This window comes from Manis pentadactyla, chromosome 10 (assembly GCF_030020395.1).
Source record: "Manis pentadactyla isolate mManPen7 chromosome 10, mManPen7.hap1, whole genome shotgun sequence".
Lineage (NCBI taxonomy): Eukaryota > Metazoa > Chordata > Mammalia > Pholidota > Manidae > Manis > Manis pentadactyla.
Window position 1 is genome coordinate 62,525,880 of NC_080028.1, and position 19,803 is coordinate 62,545,682.

At 42.1% G+C, this 19,803-nt stretch overlaps 1 protein-coding gene across 4 annotated transcripts in view; it reads right to left on the reverse strand.

Moving 5' to 3' along the window:
* Positions 1 to 2,075: 2,075 nt before the first annotated feature.
* The window catches only part of PTPRB (protein tyrosine phosphatase receptor type B), a 122,908-nt gene continuing 105,180 nt past the window's right edge, over positions 2,076 to 19,803 (reverse strand). For 3 of the 4 annotated variants that reach the window (XM_036917636.2, XM_036917634.2, XM_036917637.2), the window contains 6 exons: positions 18,930 to 19,064; positions 17,868 to 17,990; positions 17,520 to 17,683; positions 15,814 to 15,949; positions 9,303 to 9,423; positions 2,076 to 7,419 (listed from right to left, as the gene is read on the reverse strand). In XM_036917636.2, the coding sequence (XP_036773531.2) occupies positions 7,382 to 7,419; positions 9,303 to 9,423; positions 15,814 to 15,949; positions 17,520 to 17,683; positions 17,868 to 17,990; positions 18,930 to 19,064 (717 nt within the window). In that variant the 3' untranslated portion in view covers positions 2,076 to 7,381. The remainder of the gene's footprint in view (positions 7,420 to 9,302; positions 9,424 to 15,813; positions 15,950 to 17,519; positions 17,684 to 17,867; positions 17,991 to 18,929; positions 19,065 to 19,803) is intronic. The other variant, XM_036917635.2, reaches the window with a different exon arrangement.

Genomic DNA, 19,803 nt, shown 5'->3' on the forward strand with positions numbered 1-19,803 from the left:
CCTCCTTATGATTCTAGCTCTCCCCTTTGGGTTTCCTTCCTCATTGCCTTCTCCTCACAATCTTCTACCAAAGCACGGTCGTTCACTTTATTTCTCGTCTCTCTCATTATCCTTATTTATTGCTGCCATGTTACTCTTTGCAGGTAGACAGCTGTTTCCTTCCATCTGTCGCAAGTGAGGAAGGAACCTCTACTTGGTTTGGTCAGGGGTAATTGGAAACTCCTTGGGAAATGAAATATGGCTTAAGAATTTAATTTATATGTCTTATATGTGGTATTTTTCTGATTAAGCTTAGGTTTGGCGGTGTTTCTTGGCTTCTGAACTTTTACACTTCGAGTCCCCTTTGTTTCTGTAGTGTTATTGTCAGCTTTCTTTTTTTATATTTCTATTATTGTTGGTTGCTTTTTACCTTGGCCCCTTGTCAAGCCCTGAGACACAGAACCTTCTTGGCTACTAACGGCTTACAGCAGGGTGGCAGAGGCAGGAGACATATTTCATTGCTGGCTCTTTCTTAAAGACTGAAAGAGATGCCAACTCTCTTCCTGCGGTCAAGAGCTCCAAGAGCAAAGGGAAAAGTAATTTAATGTTAGGATAATTTACCCAAAGGTTCTTGCATCATTACAACAGACCCCAGAAAAAAGGCAACCTTTACTCGGACCGACAGTTCTCTGATATAATTGTCCTTGGGAGATACTGACTTGGGGAGATATTTCAATGAACAGGGCCTTTGGGTTTGTTACCTCCTTTGGTGAGGACGTGAATGTTGATTCCTATACAGAACCATCCCTGCATGGTTTTCTCTACTGCTCAAGCTTACATTTTGCCCTTCTATTATGAACATTCCTTTTATTCACATCAAAAGCGTTGACGATTCTTTCAAAAGCTAGCTGTAGAATCTCTTCTGGGTTTTAGGTGGTTTGACTTAATTAGCTTTAATAATGTTTTATGGGAGTTATTATGTTAGAAAATCACATTTTCTCTTTTCTATTCAATATTATTTCAGCTTTAAGATCGTGATGACTTTTGCTAAGGTACGACTCTAAAATACAGCCCAAGAGTTGTTCAACAAATGGATGTCTCCAGACATATGAGATGCAGCAATAAGAGGAATAATCACACAAAATGTTGCAAATTCTTTCTCTTTGTGTTGGAGATGGCTGCTGTAGCCATGGGCTTCTGAGCAGCTTTCCTGTTTGTTTTATTTACATGCTGACAGGGCCTCCCCTGCAAGTAATGGGAAGACATGGTTCCATTCCAGCACTGTCCTGTTTTGCTATATTACTTGTAAATGTGGGTCTTGGTTTCCTTCACTGTCCATCCCTAAGGTGCACACTGAAAGGCAGTGCTAATGTTTAATGACTGTGGAAGATGTATCCGCAAAATTGCTAAGTTGCAATATTCTCTTTTTCTTTATGAGTAAATTCCCTCAAAAAGCTACTTTGGAGAAAAAAAGTCCTGCTTCGTAGGCTCAATAGTTTTGTTAACCTAACTGTCTGAATCCAGAAACTGTTTTAAAAAGGATTGCTCTGCTTTAATGGTTTTATATGTACATCTATTATTATAGCACAGTTTTAAAAAATAAAGATTTCTGTAAGTTGTAGAAAAATGAAACCCCGGAGTTGTGAAGGACACTGATTTTTCAAATGAAATATGAAAAAGGCAAAAGGGCAAAATAATAATTCTGGAAATAGGCCCAGCAGCTTTTACCAAATGTCACACTGCCCGATAACGTGTGAAGTGCTTCTGAAGGGCTCACGGTGATCCAGCTGGGGCAGCGCCTCTGGGGATACACAGCACTGGTGGGGACAGATGACATTCTGGTTACTAATGAGCAAAAACTGAAACCAAGAATTTAGGTGGAGACAGTCAACTAGAGAGTCTATTACATGTACACGATACCCTAGTCGCCCAACTCAGCACTCAGAGGAATAAAGGCTAAGACAGTCATGTTCTTCAGATAATGGCCTGGAAGATTTTTCTCATTGAAAAGCAGCCCCTCTGACTTTTCTCCTGAGCAGAAGGATGACAGAAATTGATAGAGGAGAAACAGGTGAAAAGAAGACAAGACACTTCCCTTCAACAAACAGCAGTTTTATTCCTGTACTAGTGAGAAAGTGTACAAGATACTATATAGATGCTTTGACCACAGTTACAAATATGAAAATATATTAAGCAAATACATAATTTAAATAGAAGGACTAATGAAGTTCTTTGTTCCAATACAGTTGGTTAGAAACACATTATTGTGGGGAGGTACTATAGTATGAAAAAAATAGAATCGTCTACTGCCATTTTAAATAATGAGATTTGCAGAGAAAAAATACACGATATTAAAAATATATCAAAGTGCTCTATTCTGGATTTATTTACATTATTTATTTAAGCTTCACACAAATAGCCAGATGACTCTCCATGCACAATAGTGTTATTAGACACTGACTATGTCACATCCCAAGTATTGGGCCAGGAACAATTTCCACTCAAAAAGTGTACGCTGAATGTCTGTGGGCTTGGCACTGGTTTCTACAAGGTAGGAGTAGAAGAAAGATTAAAGATTTGGTCTTTGTTCTTGCAGAATTTATAAACCTGGTAAATCCCACATGGAAGACCAGAGATCAAGGACTCTTCAGGCAAGAACACTTATGTACCCAGATGTTAGTGTGGCTGAGGCTAGGAAATCTCATGAAGGCTATTGCAGACCCTCTCACTAGCTTGCAGACAGAACACTGTCAACTCCACTACAAACTCCTAAAGCCACAATTGCATGTGCTCCTTTCTTGTTGGGATGCTTAGCCACTCAGTTATTAAAGCATCTCAAACATAACAGAAAGCTTGATCTTGGAGTAAAGATAGTATTTCTTAGAAGAAATTACTTAAAGCAGAAAATAGCCACAGCTAACCTTTCCTATGAATATTCTAGAGGCGATCCATTATGTTTGACATTATTCACAGTTTGAACAACTTACTTTGGTACCTTATATAAGATTATGTACATTGGCATATATAGGCTATAAAAATAATCTTCGGTAAATCTGTAATAGAGTTGTTTTAAATTTCCATTACATAAACCTCTGTTTTAGGCGCATTCACCAACAATTTCCTTATATCATGAATGTATCTGTATAGACAACCTTAAAAAAAATAAAATGCCTTTTTGTCACTTACATTTATTCCTCAGGAGCCTCCCTACAAGTCAAGAGTATTCTTTTAGTCAGAATATTTCCATTGCTAGAAACATTTTCAGAACAGAACAGATTTTTGCTATTATCTTGGCTGCATCAAACTCTACCCTGCATTTTAACTAAAATGGCCCTTTTCAAAGGCATCATCTTCAATAAGAATCTTAGGTAGTGTGCTCAGAATTCCAAACTCGGTCAATAGAGTCAAATACCTGGTCAATTCCCCAAACTAATCAAAACCAATTCAATTGCTTAATCAACTAAATCATCTGACCAACACAAAGTGATCCTCTGGAAGGATAATATGTCATAATAGAAACAAAGAACAGTCTGGACATACAAAAGGGATGCCATTTTCTCTTCCAGATGATATCTGGTTAGAGTCCCCCTTCAAATATATATCTTTTTGCATTACCTTCATTGCATCACTTCACTAACTTTCTGCAGTCGTGGTTTGCTGATTTCCTTTGATGTGAAACATTCTTTGTATACTTGTTGTGATTTAAAACCTCAGGTCAAACATACTCAGAAACCTAACAGGGCGTTTGGGCTGATAGCCTTTTCCACACTGATTCTTCAGGTTAGGTTGAGGGCTTGCTCACAGCCACCTGGGTGAGGATCAGCCATTCCTTCTTGCCACCCTGTCTTGGCTGATCAATTTATTTCCTTTCCTCAATAAAGTGCAACCTGGAAAGCCCTTGAGCCACCACCTCAGACAAGCAGCTAATCACCTATTGCTTTCACCAGGTCAAGTTTAGTCTGCCTCATGTATATGAACTAAAATTCTAGAGCACCCAAGAACTTGGGCTCAGATTCTACAGATCTGGTGGGCTTAGAATTTTAGGATTCCAACCTCAATGACCCAGAAAGCTAACTGAATGAGAATTTAGCATAAGGCTGATAATTTTCTTGCAAAAGGGAAGGAGAGTGTTTAATATAAGAAACTGGATCCTGAGACATGAAGGCAAGAGAATCAGAGTGTGAAGTATAACATGTGAGGTCTATTTTTGCATTGCTGGACATCTGCTTAGTGGTTTCATGTTATTTTCACATGTCATTTTAGGCTTTCTTCCAAGAGGTAATAGCAAAATTAATTAAAGACCCAAATAAAGTAAAACTGTCCCCAAGATGTCTGTGTGCTCTGGCCATTTTAGTATTTAAAAGTGAAATCCTGGTCATCTCTTACTTAAGGCAGAAAAGACTAAAAAATACCAACGGGTGGGTATAAGGAGATGAACAAAAAAACAATCACATTTCACTGGGAAAGCAGACGTATTCAAAAGGGAGAAGGGGACAAGTGGTGAAAAAGAGGGCCTCAGACTGCTAAGTGATGGCGAATTAGGAACATCCGCTGAGGACAAATGTGTGCCAGAACAGATAGGAAGATGAGCCTTTGAAAAATCTGACCCAAGAGCTGAATCACTGGCTTCTATCCAGAGAACAATGGAATGATAATATGAAATTGATGTAATGAGTAGAGATGAAAGGAGTTAATTATAAATAACCTGGATAAATAATTATTAAGATGCAAGATGGACTCTCCCAAGATTCAATAGCTCAAAAGCACTTTGAACACTTGATTTCTGGAGTGTGCCGCACAGGTGCACAGACAGGATTGCCCATCGTGACAGGAAACGGAGCGTTTCCAAAGACCTAACACATGACGGGATTACATTAAAATACATCCAATTGAGCTGGGTGTCAAGGAAACCTTTTTTTCCCTCCCAAATTTAATAAGTAGATCAACTAGATTATGTATTCAGTCTTTGGCAGTGGTGGGAGGGAAGGTAGTGAAATATCCGTTGCTAAGGAGATTTAAAATTAGACAGGTGGAGGGTAGGAATAAATACTTCCTGGAGTAGACTAGAAGAATGTATAGTTTTTCCCTTGTCATGTCCATTTCCATAACTGATTCCACCCCAGATATGCCTGGGGGGGGAGTGCTATTTACTCTTACTCTTAGTGTAGGGTTTTCCGGTTTTAATTCTTTGTGCAGTTAATTGCTCTCTCTCCTTGATGCAGTGGTTTGCTACGGACACAGCATTAGCATTTGCCAGCCGGCGTGTGGCCTGTGGAAGGCTGCTACTCCCTGGATGCTCAGTTATTTCACTGTCTCCCACAGACCCTCTTTCAAGCTTAAGTGAAAACGGTAACAATACTAAATTTATTATTGTGATGCATTCTCTTTATTGAGTAATGTATAGTTTCCAGGACAGTGCCTAGCAGGTTGCAAGCATGTACTAAAACTTTTCTGAATGGATGAAAAGAAATAAATGTATCTTTTCATGTATTAAAGTGCTTTGTGCCCAGCAATGGGAGTTTACAATTCTGTTTTTTCTCTTGCTTGTTCCTTTTTAGTGCAGGGAAAGCTGTTCTTGGTAGGTACCACATCTCATCAGTCTCTGACCTCGTTTCTCTCCCTGGTGGTACAGCTACCACACTTACACATATGTTGGTCCTTTTCACTTCTAGAAGATCCACCTAGTTCCCTGAAACACAATCAGAGCCTGACACTGTCATTTCACAAGAACGTTGAGCACCATGAAGCTATGAAAACTTGGAATCCTCTTTACCACTCTTCACATTCATTCTCATCAAGTTTTCTCATATTTTTATAAACTTCAAATAGCCCTGGAAGTTCTTCCAGTTGGGTGGAGTTTTACATAATTATAAAAAACTATTTCAGATATAGTTAATGGTTTTCAATTAGTGTGCCAGCTACTTCATTATATTACTTAAGGGGCTTATGGTATGTAGCAAAAATATATACTTTGAGAAGAAATGCACTCTTTCTGCAAATGAAGCTGTAAGATCAACAAACTTGATCTCTAATTCTTAAGTTTATCATAGAGAGATTTCTAGTGAGAAAAAGGCAAAAGTTCCTGGCTCATTTCTCAGGAAGTTATGAGGGTTCCATGCAGAAGCCTTCCAAAATTTCCCCAGGAAGACCCTAGGAACTAGACTTTGAGGAGGGCAATGCCCACTCTTCTGACTCACTGAGATTTGTTATAGTCAAAGCAGGTACAAATACTGGAGATAAACTTGGTAGAGTATATAGGGCCTTTCATATTAAATGCAATTTATATTAAATGCAACTTAAGGTGACCACTTGATATTTCACCTCAGTGATTTACTAAAAGAGTCTTTTGGAAAATTTTGTACTAAGCACCACTGAGATTTTGTTTTTGTTTTTTTTAATTAACCATATATAATGTCTGTTGGCATTGCTCTAAAGATGTTGAAATTAGGTCCTTTGATCAGGAGTATAGCCTTCCACCACAATCTTCCAAGTATGACTGGCATAATTTTGCCTTTTCTAGGAATGTAACCCATTGAAAATGAGACAAAGATGAGTGAGTGTACATCTATCCACATATACATTACACTATGGGTATGTGTGTTCACACAACATACTGAGAACGCTGTGAAATAATCTCCTGTCACTGTGTGTGGTACTTTGCATGAAGACTATATTTCCATTCAGGGGTACAGGTGGCTTCCCCCTTGAGAGAAGGAATTCATCACTTCTGTTGGGATCGTCCTCTATCAGAACTTTCAACCCCACATCCTGGACTTGCAAGTGACATGGCACTGACCTAATCACTCTGGTTTGAACCTCTGGTTGTAGAAAGAGGACAGACTGACTAGTTTCCGGACAACAATCTACTTCAGCTTTGGTGCTGCTCAATCCCTTCCATGCAATGCTTGTTTGACTGGTACATTTGTCCAAATAGCATTTAGCTCATCTCTGGATTCAAAGACTCATAGGACAGCAGTGCAGCAAAGCCAGCCGTATGTATGCTTTCTCTAGCCCTGCCATTTAGCCTGTTCAGATAAAAACCACAGCCCATGGGATTGCTGCTACAGCCTCCTCCACACACATTTTACCGCTTGGCCTGTCATACAGGTTGAATCAGTTTACCCAGAATAATACATGAATACTTTAGTGTGGAAACATAGTATTATATAAAGCTTAATATTAAACATTATGAAAAATACATATTTACAGAAGAAACTACAAAATAAAACTATGTACAATAATTTGTTACCTTAAATTATATAAATTCTTTAAAATTCTCCAGATTAATAAATTATACATAGTATCAACAGAAATAGCTGGCACCTCTGTAGGGCATGAAGCAAGATTTTAAAAAAAATCATAAGGTGAATGATTTTTATCCAGGAGATCTTCAGATACATTCTCAATGCCTTGAAAAGCTTGGGTCTGAAAGGAAGGACACTGCAATTAGAGACAGCAGTAAGGTGTGTCAGAGCTGCATGTTCCGCTTATGAGAATCACAAATGGAAAAAACTAGCAGAAATGACTAAAGTTCAAGATAGGATCAGACCATCCCTGTAGAAGCCAGGTCATTCCATTCAGAATCACAGATTACTAGCACTGGAAGGGACTAATGATTCTAGCCCATCTCCCTCGGCTTTATAGAGAGGCCCACGGGCCCAGAGAGGCAGAGGAACTCATTCAGTTCACAAGGCTGTTACGGCTAGTTAGTTTTGGAGTTAGGACCTAAATCCAAAACTTTCAGATGCTTGAAGCCAGCCATCCCATAGTCAGCTTCTTTCAGGAGCACCCAAAATTACTCTAAAAAAAGACTATCAAACAAGTCAAAACAAGACAAAGGAACCTCCAACACCCCCCAGAGCTACCTCTATCCTGGAGCTTCTTAAAGAACCTGACATGTGAAAACCTTAATTTACTGCACAGACAAATTAGGGGATAATTATTTACAATACAAAAGGACTATGGGATTTACAAAGGACCCCTTTAAATAGCAGCCTGCTCATGTATCTGTACTTCACAGATTAGTTAGTATTTAACATATTGGCTAGGTGGGTGGGTATAGAGGGTGCAGAGGACTAAATAAAATTGAGGATCACTTAGAAATGGAGATAAAATAGCTCTGAAATAATGTTTGTCCAAAAAAAGAACTGATTTATAGATGGACATGGGTCCGCATGGCAAGGAACTGAGGCCTATCTCAACAAGGCATCTTAAAGTGGATCTGCCATCCCAGTCAAGCCTTCAGATGACTGTACACCCAGTCAAGGTCTGAACTGCAACCTCATGAGAGGCCCTGGGCCAGAACCACCCTGCTAAGCCCCTTGTAAATTCCTGATCTACAGAAACTGTAAGATAATAAACATTGAGTTAAACTGCTAAGTTTGGGGGTACTTTGTTAGGCAGTAATAGATAACTGATTGAATATAATCTCAAATTTGCAGTTCATCTATGTAATAAATCAGACTTTAATAATATTCCAGAGTGGGAAAAGGAATGAAGACCTTTCTTTTGTCAGGTAATTATTGTCTACTCAAAGCAGTGCCTTATAAAGCTTATACATTTTTTCTGACGTTTTCACATAAAAAATGGTGCATGCTTGTTCTAGAAAATTCAGAAAATACATGAAATAGAAGAAGAATCATATATTGTTTTACTGCTTAGAGAAATCTGTTTTACTACTGTGGTATATTTCTTTCCAGTGTCTTTTCCCCCCACCGTGTATTGTTTTTGTTTGTTTTACAGTCTGCTTTTCTTATTTATTTATAAGAATATTTATATTATTATGATATCCTCAAAAATATCCCTCGTAATGACTGCATCATATTCTATTAAGTGACTGCACCATGGTGTACTTAGTCTCCCACTGTTAAGCACTTAGTTTTTTTTCACTCAGACTTTTAGCTGTGAAAATCATCATGCACAAAGCTTTTTCAGTACTTAGGTGACAAGATAAGACCATATTAAGGACCTTGATAGATATGGCCAAATTCTTCTCCAAGGGAATTTTACAATTTGAATTCCCAGTTATGATTTTAAAACTTCCTCCCCAGCGATGAGCCTGATTGCTTAGAAAAGAAATGTTAGGCAGAGTCCTTAATAAAGGACCCATTAGGCCAGATGGGAGGCGATACCACGGGACATCCATGCCCCACTGGGGGGTCCCCTCCCCACTCTGCCTCTCCTCCCTGTTGCCACGTTGTGAGGGCCTTTGGATAGAAGAAATGGATGGTGCATGTTGGAGGGGTTTTACGTTATTAATGGTTTCCAGATTCATCAGTCCTTGATAGATGAACTTACAGGTTAGCAAAGTAAAACACTCCTACCTCTGTGATACTCTGGATTCACATTTTCGTAGATTGGAAACAAGGGGTTTTCTTGTTCACTCCGTAGCTTCCTTGCTCTAAGGACATCCCTTACACACTGATGTAGATATACATACTGACACTATGAAAAAGCAGAAAACATGTCAGGGCAAGGCAAGTTCTCAAGCATAAGAAAGTCGAGGGAGTCACAAAACATCCACAGTGACGGGGGCCTATATAGTCAGCAAATTTAAATAGATGAATGATTTATGGCATTTTACATAAATTATCTCATTTGATTAATTTGACAACTTTGTCAAACAGATATAATCATTCATATGAATGGAGACTCAGAGAAGTTAAGAAACTTGGATCCAAGTTCACACAGCTAAGAAATGGGCCCCTAGGATTTGATCCTAGGGTTCACATTCACATTCTTTATACTTCACCAGTTTTCTTAGATGAATCTTAATTTCACTGCAGTGTTGAATGAAAAAAATCTTTTCACTGTGTACTCCACTGTTTTGTTCCCTCTCTTTTGCAAGTGGAATGGGAAAAAGGGGGCATGCACAACAGACCCCACTGGACTGTCAGTTCTTTGAGGGCAAGGTTAGTGTCTTATTTATCTTGGTTTGCCCAGCTTCCAAGTCTGGCACCAGGAAGAATCTCAAAGATGCTGGCTGACTGCAGGGAACTACAAATGGTTACACAGTGTCACAGACAGTCACTATTAATCATCTGGGAACTCATTAATTATGAAATAGAAGCAAAGATAGAGAAGCCAGTGTTTTGGTGACCACTAGGACACCCCAAAGACCTCCACTGATAGCAGAAGCTCCACAGGCAGCTGACCCTGTGCACTGGGCCTCCTTCCTTCCTTCAGGCCGAGCTAATGGATGGATGTCTGAGCCACCTCAGTGCTTGGCATTGGCCCCGCCAGGTAACACAGCAAGTGCTCAGAGCCCAGGCACAGAGGAGATGGCCGGAGATCACAGCAGCACGAGAGGGACACTGGGCTTCTGGCCGGCCTCCTCCTGCCCTGGTTGCGGGCTCAGGATTTCAGTTCCCTGTCTATAAAACAAGGAGGCCACGGTCTCGCCTACTGCTAACTTCCTTTGACCATTCAAGGGTAGAAGACTTTTGTTGCTGTCTGTTAGATGGATACTGAAAAACATTCCTGGTCCCCATGTTTAAGGTCATTAGTGTGGTCAGCTTTGGAGTATTTTAAAGGTTTGAGATACAACTGAGAGTATAAGGTCTTCCATCACCAATGATCTTTAAAAATGAGCAAGTATTTATTTTTATGGGTTTGCTCTAGGCACTGCCCCTGATAGGAGGCTAGTGTGGTCCTCAACCAAGGGGACTTCATAAGGTAGGTTTGGAATAATCATTAGATTCAGACATTTTAAAGGAACACATCAATCACAAATGAGGCCTGCATTAATATTAGCTAATATTAGCTAGTCTCTGCATTTCTGCTCAGAAACCCTACTCGTATGTGGTTGTTTTATGTGACCCCAATCTTGAAAATTCCAGGGTACTCTTCTGAAAATAGTGGTTAGTATAGACAGCTTCTTTTTGCCATCTTGAAAACAATTCACCAAATATACACCGACACATTCCTGTTTCCTCCCATCCAAAGCATGATTCGTATTTTCAATCCTACTGGGATATTACTTTGGGAACTTAAGAGTTCAGCTGTGGCTGAGCTCTAGTACCCCTGTGCTACATCTTATTAATAAATTCTTCAACAGTAACCCACCATTGGCTTTGAAACCAGTTAATATTCATTAATTTTCCTTGTCTTAAATTTAAATTCTCCTTTTCTCAGTAGACTGTCCCTTTGAAAATGATTACTACTAAAATCTTCAGATTGTTAATGTGCTTCCCACTTTATTCTTAATGGACTCTAATTTATGAACCTCAGATTGTAAAGATCATTTTTTTCTCTGACTTGTGAAGCCTCAGTTCTATTCAATTTCACCACCAGTTGTAGTGTAACAGTTGCAGTATTAGATGGTATTTATAGAATTGTCGTCTTTCATGGCTCCTGAGTGCTCAGTTTAGTAAAGAGGTGGGTATGTGAACAAATATCTACAAAATGACAAATGTAAGATACAATTGTGCATAAAGCTTCATATGTAAGAAGCAGCCATCAGGTTCATTTTGTAAGAAGGGAAATATCGAACTAGAGAGAAAAGATGACATTTGTAAGAATCTGAGCAAAGAAGTACGGACACTCCAAGTGATGTAAATAATATGAAAGGGCACACGTATGTTCTGGAAGCTGTGAGAAGTCTAGTGCTGCTAAAATGAAAGGTATATGGGTCATGGGAAACCCGCAGGACAATCCCCCCAAATGGGCACTGAGATGCTTATTCCTCCAAAATCCCACTATTTCCTCCTCATGGGAAGCAAATGAGATTGACAGCCTGTGACTATCACCTATTGTTCTTTGAGAAGTGATTACTTCCTCAGTGTCTCTCCTAGAGCCAGGCTGAAAATTTCTCCTAAGGCAAGCTAGAAGGAGGGATACACTTGAAAATACCCTATGGAACTGCCTCTTTGTTTTAAAAATTCTTGCTCTTTGATATATTTATTAAAACTTGTGAAGATCACATCCCTTTGAAGCCCAGATAAGGTAGAATGAAGCTGAGAGGCTGGCTATCCCCCAAGGACACAGACAAGTAACATAGGGGTCGGAATGTCCTTCTTTCTTTGCCTCCTCTGGCTCAGCTGTGGATCACACCACCTGTGCTCACTCTCAGGACCAAGTGAGCCACCTCAGCTCTGGGACCAGGGCTTCTGAGACTATAAAGGAAGCCCACCATGGGCAAATAGTTAAACAAGACAGGCGATATCTGGGTATTGTTTGGGATTTTGTTTGACAGAGTGTGGATAAAATTGCAGTATTTCGAGAATCTTTTGCCTGGCCTTAATTCATCTCCATATCAACAGGTGTTTCCAAGGGGTGGAGAGAAGTAATTCATCTCCATATCAATAGGTGATTACATGGGGAAGGAGGGCGTATCTGGTCTGGAAAGGTTGGGTGGAGCCCCTTTTTGCAGCCCGGTTGTGAGAGACATGGGCAAGCAGAAGTGGACAACTGCTTGTAAGCAATAAATGAGTTTCTCCCTTTGACTGATTTTGGTTTCAAAGGTAATTTGCCCCAGGCTGGGAACATATTTTCCCCCATGAGTTCATAGAGAAAAAAAAAGGAGAGAGAAAATTTCTATCTTACTACAATGCTTATTTTATTATCATCAAAAGAACCAAAGTTGGTTCTGGCCCAGGTTGGGGGAAACTTTCTTAATTGTGGCAGATTGTATAACAATGGGGGTGGGTCATGTTCTGACACGAACCTGGAAAAGTCAGTTGGAGCCAGGTTATGAAGAGTCTTGTATACTGGGCTGAGAGTCTGAACTTTGCTTTAAAGCAATGGTGAGCTTTCCAAGATATTAATGCAGGGAGTTGACACAATTAGAAATTAAGAAACTTTGCTTGGGGCAGTGGTGACAAAGAGTTGTTAGGGCAGAAGCTGGAGGCAGGAGCTCCACTCCGAGGTTATTGCTCTCCCATGGGGTCAGTCCAGGGCTGAGCAAGGGCCCTGGGGGCCAGGTTAGACTAGGTCAAGAAGATGTAGAGAACCGGGAGGACTCAGTGCTGGCTTGAGTGTGGGAACCTCAGGAAAGGACGTGCAATCATTGCTTGGGCAGATGCATGGAGGGCAGATGGACAGCAGCATTGTTTCCTGAAGCTGGAAGGAGCAAGAGCAGGAGTGCTTTTCTTGTTATTGTTTCTTTCTTTAAAGATGGATAATGAGCTCAGGTTTGAGGGTTTTGAGTCTGAGATGACTATAAGTTCCAGGTGGAGCTGTCCGTAAGCAGGTACTTAGATGAGTGCTGGGGAAGGAGAATAAGACTGGGGAAACACGAGCCAGGTACATGGTTCTTGAATTCATGCAAGTGGAAGACATCACAAAGAAAGAAGATGGAGAGAGAGAAGAGCAGTGCCTGAAGGCAAAATCTCTGGGAACTCTAACACTGAGGAGTCAGAGCCATACAATCCTCAGGAGGTTAGGAGGAGAAGAAGAGGACTGGGAGAAGGACTTACATCCCGGGAGAAGGAGGAAGGAAGAGAGAGCACTGGCATATCGTGCTTGCCCTCAAGCCAGCCAGGGGCATTTACAGTAGGGAGTGCCTGCTCTGCACCAGAATGTGTCTGCAGAGTTGTGGGCAGGTGTATGGAAGTGACCCATGGACCCAGAAACCTCTGACAATAACTAAGGGGCCTGGACACACACTTACTTACAACGTGATCACCTCCTCTTTCCCAAATTACATATTAAGTATGGTTTGCATTTGTGGAAATGACACTACATTAATAATGAATCACTGATGCTGATTTTTAGCAACATAATTGTAGGATATTTGTTCATTCATTTAACAGATTCAAAAAAATATTGAGGATTGAAAGAAGGGAAACAAGTTCCTAGCCCATAGGAGCTCACAGTCACAAGGAGAAAGCTGAAGGATAACAACAACGATACAGCGTGATATAATTCTACAGCCCGTAATGAAGTAACAGAGTCAGCCACAGTCATCAATGGCTGCCCAAACCACTGAAAGGTCTTGATGAAAAGGCTGATGGGGAACATTACAGTGGATGGTCACTGCCAGTTTCATTAGCATGGAGAGACACAGACAGGAAGTGATGTGACCCAACAGGAAGTACCTCAGCACCAGCCGTGAGGCATTTTGATGGTAAAGTGAGCCTGAATTTCATCGAGCCTCTAGATCTAATGACCCGTTGACAAAAACTATGGGGATAGAGGAATACATTACCACCATGGAAAAGCAGTCAGCCACACCCAGAATGGGAAAATGTATGGAACAAATGAGCTGGTTTCAACAAATAAATGGCATGGGAAACAAATTGGAGGGAGGGTTATTATGGATTTAAAAAGTTTGTAAGAGACTTCAACCAAATGCAATGTGTGAGCTTTGGATTCTAATGCAAACCAAGTATAAAAGGTAATTTTTAGATACTTAGGGATATTTAGACACTGGATATTAAATGACACTGGGTATTAGATGATATTAAGGGATTATGGTTAAAATTGTTGGATATGATAATGGTATTGTGGTCACGACTTTAAAAAGAATATACACACACACACATACATTATTTAAGGATGCAATGGTGTTTGATATGTAGGATTTGCTTTAAATTGTTTCAGTGAGATCATGGGGTAGGAGAACTGTATGTGGGATGTAGATGAAAAAGAACACAGAGCACTGATAGTACAGAAGCAGGGGTTTGAGTACCTGAAAATTCCTTACACAATTTCCCCTAGTTTTCATGTATTTTTACAAAATTCCATAATGAAAATATTCACAATAGACTGTATAGTTACAGTGGAAGTACTCCCCGCCCAAGCAATGGTGGTGACAGGATCCCACGTGTGGGCGCTACCTCCTGGAGGAATGACACCAGTGTTTTCCCAGATGTGTTCAAACACATGAGCTATGCAGAATATCGATATGTGCTGCACAAGAAAAGAATCCACAGTCAAGGTAGTTTTGGGAAAAGTGGGTTCAACAAAGCTTAGGGGAGGCTTATTGTAGGACACCCCCTTTCTACACAGCCCGCCCCCTGCATGGTTTTCATGCTGTGACTGTATGAGAGGATATGCAGGCAGGTAGAGTTTTTTACCTTTTAGACCATGGGAATTGTTTCTGTTTTTTTTTAATAGAGGATTTTGCAGTTACTTGGAAAAACACAGGGGTAAGAGAACCTGCATGGCAGTTACGCAGGGGAATGAATGACAAGTCTGGTCTGTATGGGGGCACAGATCTGACCCTGAGACTGTGGGGCAATGGACTTGAGGCTTAGGGCTTAGCTGGGGTTGTCTAGAACAGGGTTCAAATCCCAGCTCAGCCATTTCATAGCTGTGCCCAGCCCTTTAGCCTCTGAACTTCAGTTTTCTAGCCTGGAAATGGAAAATAATACCTCTTTTATCTGCTTTTCTGTGAAAATTTGATAACATGTTCAAAAATGCCCTGCAAGTGCCAAAGGACTATGCAAACGGAAGCATTTATCCTTTGCAATCAACGTACACTCCCTTGGGTCTCCAGACATAGGGTGGAAGGGAGGAGGGACGACATGGGAATCTGCTTCTTCCTTACTAAACGAAGTTCCTGCGCTCACCCACCAGCCTGTCTTAAAAAGACCTTCAAGATGGACCAGCCTGGTCTGTCCCCCATGTATAATGCACTGATCTACAAAAATCCGTCCTTCCTCCTATGCACCTAGAGAAGATGGGCAGCTGGCTCTGTAAACATAAGGGTACACATCATCTTCAAGGTCCCTGAAATTTGTTTTAAAATTACAAGGCCTACAAAACATCTTCATTCAGTCCTCTTTCTCTTCCTGAGTCATAGTTGCCTGCCCCTGTCCGATGAACACCCTGGACATTTTGGGGTAGGGAGACAGGGAGCGTGGTCTGTGTCCCTCAGCCTGGACCTCTTACCTCGGTCTGGACCATGTGAGCCCTGTGAAGCCTTAGGTCGTGCACTGCTCCGTAAATGTCCACTGAGTCTTTGGAGTCTAATTGCTGGAGGAGTCGGTCCAGTGCGATGAAGGTTCCAGTCCTGCCCACACCAGCACTGGGAGAGACACAGGAGGAAGGCTGAGCCGTCTTACTGAAGCAGCCTCACAGGGCTGCAGCCAGAGACTCGAGCACAGTCTTTCTTTTGCCTCCCAAGTTGGGGAGAATATAGGGCCACTTCTTTCTCTCAGTGTGCTCTCTCGAAGCAATATAAACTAGCACACCGGCCTTCCAGCTCCTTCTCCTTCCTTCCTCCACCCTGCCAGGAATGAGTACTGCTCTGTACTTGGTGTGTATGATTTCCATGCCCGTTTTTATGCTTCTCCTGCATACATGTGAATCCATAAATAATAGATTTACATTATGGGTTTCAAAAATTTACTAAAATGGTAGTGTGTTTTATGTATTATTTTGCCAACTTTTCTACTTAAACTGTGTTCTGAGATTTATCCGTGTTGTTGCATGTAGATCTAATTTCTTTTAACAATTCTTCAGAGGTCATAAACCACTGCAACTTCATCTATCATGAATCCATTCCTGACTGATAAACAGTGGTATCACTTTCAGCTTGTTTTTTTAAAAACCATGTTGCACACATGGGGATTTCTCTAGGGTTGACATCTAGAAGCAGAACTACTAGGTGACGGGGTGTGAATACCTTCAACTTCACTCGCGATTGCCAAATTGCTTCCCCCAGTGATTGTATAACCTGGGGATTTTTGGTGCACATATTTATAAGGTAAAGAAGAACAATTCTCCAGTGGTACTGGGTGAAAATGCCTGCCATTCTTCAGAAAGCAGGAAGCTCTGGAGTGCCTCACATTCCTATTCAAAGCATCAGGCTTCTGATGACACATAAAAGCAGGGCTCCTAGGGTGCTGGGCTGATTGGGAGAAAACAAGTGCATTTGACATTTCTCTTACAGTAGCAATTCCCTGCTCTTTATTTATTAGTGCCATTCAGTTAGGCCTATCAAAGTGTTGCTGCAAACATTAATTAGCTAAATACCAGGCTCCCCAGAGAGAGATTGCTTATAAGGTTGATTTTATGGGCATATAGTCTAAAGCAAAGAAAAGTCAAGAGGGAGAAAGTTAAGAGCAAAATTGGTTGCTAGAGATGGCAAATGCTCCTTGACCTGGAGGGAGGTCTAGAGCAGGGATCCTGAAGGATAGCTAGGGCTTATCTGAGTGCAAGAGAGATATGAGACCATTCCCAGGAGTAGGAATGGCAAGAGGCCAGAATAGGCACGTGCAGCCTCCTTTCTGGCAGGAGTTGGAGGTGAGTTTCTGGGAATGTGGATTGGGAGGCTGACATGGGGCCCTATTCTGGAGACCCTGGAAGTCACACGAGGACTCTGCATTTTGTACAGTAGGAAAAAGAGCAAGAGGGAGAGTGAGAGATGGAGAGTGCGGGTGAGAGAGAGGTGGGAGGTGGAGAAAATGGAAAAGAAGAGGCCTGTGAAAAGGCGAGAGATTGGGCAGAAGGGAGATGAGTGTGTCCTGGCATCCTCGGAGCCCAGGCAGGCTGGTGGGCCCAGCCAAGTAAATACTCTATGCCCCAGATTCCCTGAGCTTATGCCCTGTTTCAGACTCCCGGCTGCCATTCATGGGCCCCACATGGCTGGGTACCTGCAGTGCACCACGGAGGGCCCAGCGCCAGGGGTCCTGTTGATGTAGTCCCTGACAGTCCTCACGAACTGGATCAGGGACTGGGTGGTCTCTGGGACGCCATGGTCCGGCCACACAGTAAAGTGAAAGTGGCGGATGAGTCTGTGTGCATCCAGCTGCTCCTCCTGTAAGAGCAGAGGGGGTCATAAGAGGAGGGCCTAAGGCAGAGCTTCCTGTGTGAGGGCTGGGCCCGTACAGCAGTTCCCGTGGGCTGAGGCTACAGGGGAGGAACCAGCAGAGACGGGGGCCAGAGGCGTCTTTCAGCTCCCCAAGTTGGGCTGTCAGATGAAGTCAAACAAACTGACTTACGCTGCATATCCTAAATTCCCGGATGGTCCACTCAGGCAGCACAGATTCGGAGAGCATCTGCAGGATGAGGTCCCCATAGTAGAGGGAATCCTGGTCTGCTGGCCAGTAATGGTCACACTTTACCTAGACGAACACAGAGCAAAAGGGAGTCTGGAAACTGATTCCTCTATGAACTTGGACTTTCCCTCCTTGGAAGGTCTCCTTGAGGAGTGACTGTGGATCAGCTGCTAAAAGTCTCCTCATTGCCTCTGCCTAACCTGCTGGTGGCCCGTGCTGCCAAGGGGCTGCTGCTGCGCATGAGCAGAGATACAGCCCAAGGAGCAAGCCCGACTTCTGGATTCACCTACCTCCCAGGCGCATGGCCTGTGTTGTTCTCTCAGCATTTCAGTTCCATTAGCAGACAGACCATGTCTTGCAATGACTCTTTCTGAAGAAAGATCTAGCTGGGCAGAGGCAGGCACTGTCTTCCTGTCCCTGTTCTGTTTACATTTAATACCACTGTCCTAACCCGGACCATGTGCCATGTGCCAAGTAATCTTTGGACAGTTGGACATTTAGCTAAGTTCACATTTACATGTGGAAAGGCAAGAGAATGGATTATGAACATATATTTATTGACCAGAGGTACTGGGTGCTTCTCATGTCATCTCTCTTTTAATCCTCAAAGTCACCATGGAAAGCAGAAGGCTATGAGTACAAGAGCTTTGTTTAATTTGTCCAGATCTATTTTCCCTGTGAGCAGACACAGCCTGAAATTCAGTTCTCTCCTAAAAGTAGTAACAAAGCCAGTGACTCTGGCAAGGTGCCCCTCTCACCATATACAGAAGGATGGACGCTCCTGACAACCCAGGGATCAAATGGCGACACCTTTGACTGAAACTGCAGACCCAGAACCAGAATTGGGCATCACCTACTAGAGCCTTCTATAACCGAGTGGCTTCCTTCACAGTGTTCTCACATGCTGCCTATGCTTTTGGGGGGGTTTCACTTTTGACGGTGGGATAGAATTCCATCCAGGTGAAGGAAAGCAAAGCTCAGAAGTCAGGGAGACTGTTCACTCACTCGGCCCTTCTCCACACACTGGGTCACCATGACAATGTTGTGGACGTTCTGTTCCCAGGCCATTTTCCAGAAGTCATCCTTGGTGCCAGGAAGAGGTCCCTGAGTAGCGATGTATTCTCTTCTGAAGCTGTTGCCCTGCAATGGATTTACAATATGGAGAGTCAGAAACAATGGGCCTCTTCAGAACTATAAAGAAAACGCTAGCTCTGCAGATTGGATGATATGCTGGTCTTTGCCAGGCTCCTGACTTGAGAAAAAGATACTAACAGAAGAGTCAAGGCTTGGGAGCAGGAAGGACAAAGGCCAGAACACATAACTATTGTTAAAACACCCAAATCCCACTTACTAGGCTGGATCTATTCTAAAGGGCAGTGGAGGACTCAGGCAATAATCTAGAAGTGTGTGTGTGTGCAGACTGTCTGAAGGACTGACTTTGGTCAGGCTCTTTCCCTATTTCACATTGAAGAGTTGTGGTGATTTGGATAAGTGACACTCAAATGTTGGTAAAAGATATCATGCAAGAAAACTTAAGGAAGAGAAACCACTGCTAAGTGAGCATCTATCTGGTGACATGCCAGGGGTCAGAGCTTTCACAGATCTTACTTACTCTTAACCATAACTCTGTGAACTAGGATATTTTCACCCACTTATTCTGTACTCCAGCAATGCAGAATTACTTACAGATCCAAGTTGAAGTTTTTTGCTCTCCTTGCCTCTCCTCAGGTTGTCTACATTATGTCACCTCTGCCACCCTCCACTCCCAGCCCAAACACTGCCCCTCATCCGGCTAATCCTTGTTTATTCTCAAAGTCTCAGTATGTTGCCTGCTCTGCTGAGGCTTCCTGTATCTTTGTCTCAGCTGGATGATGTTCAA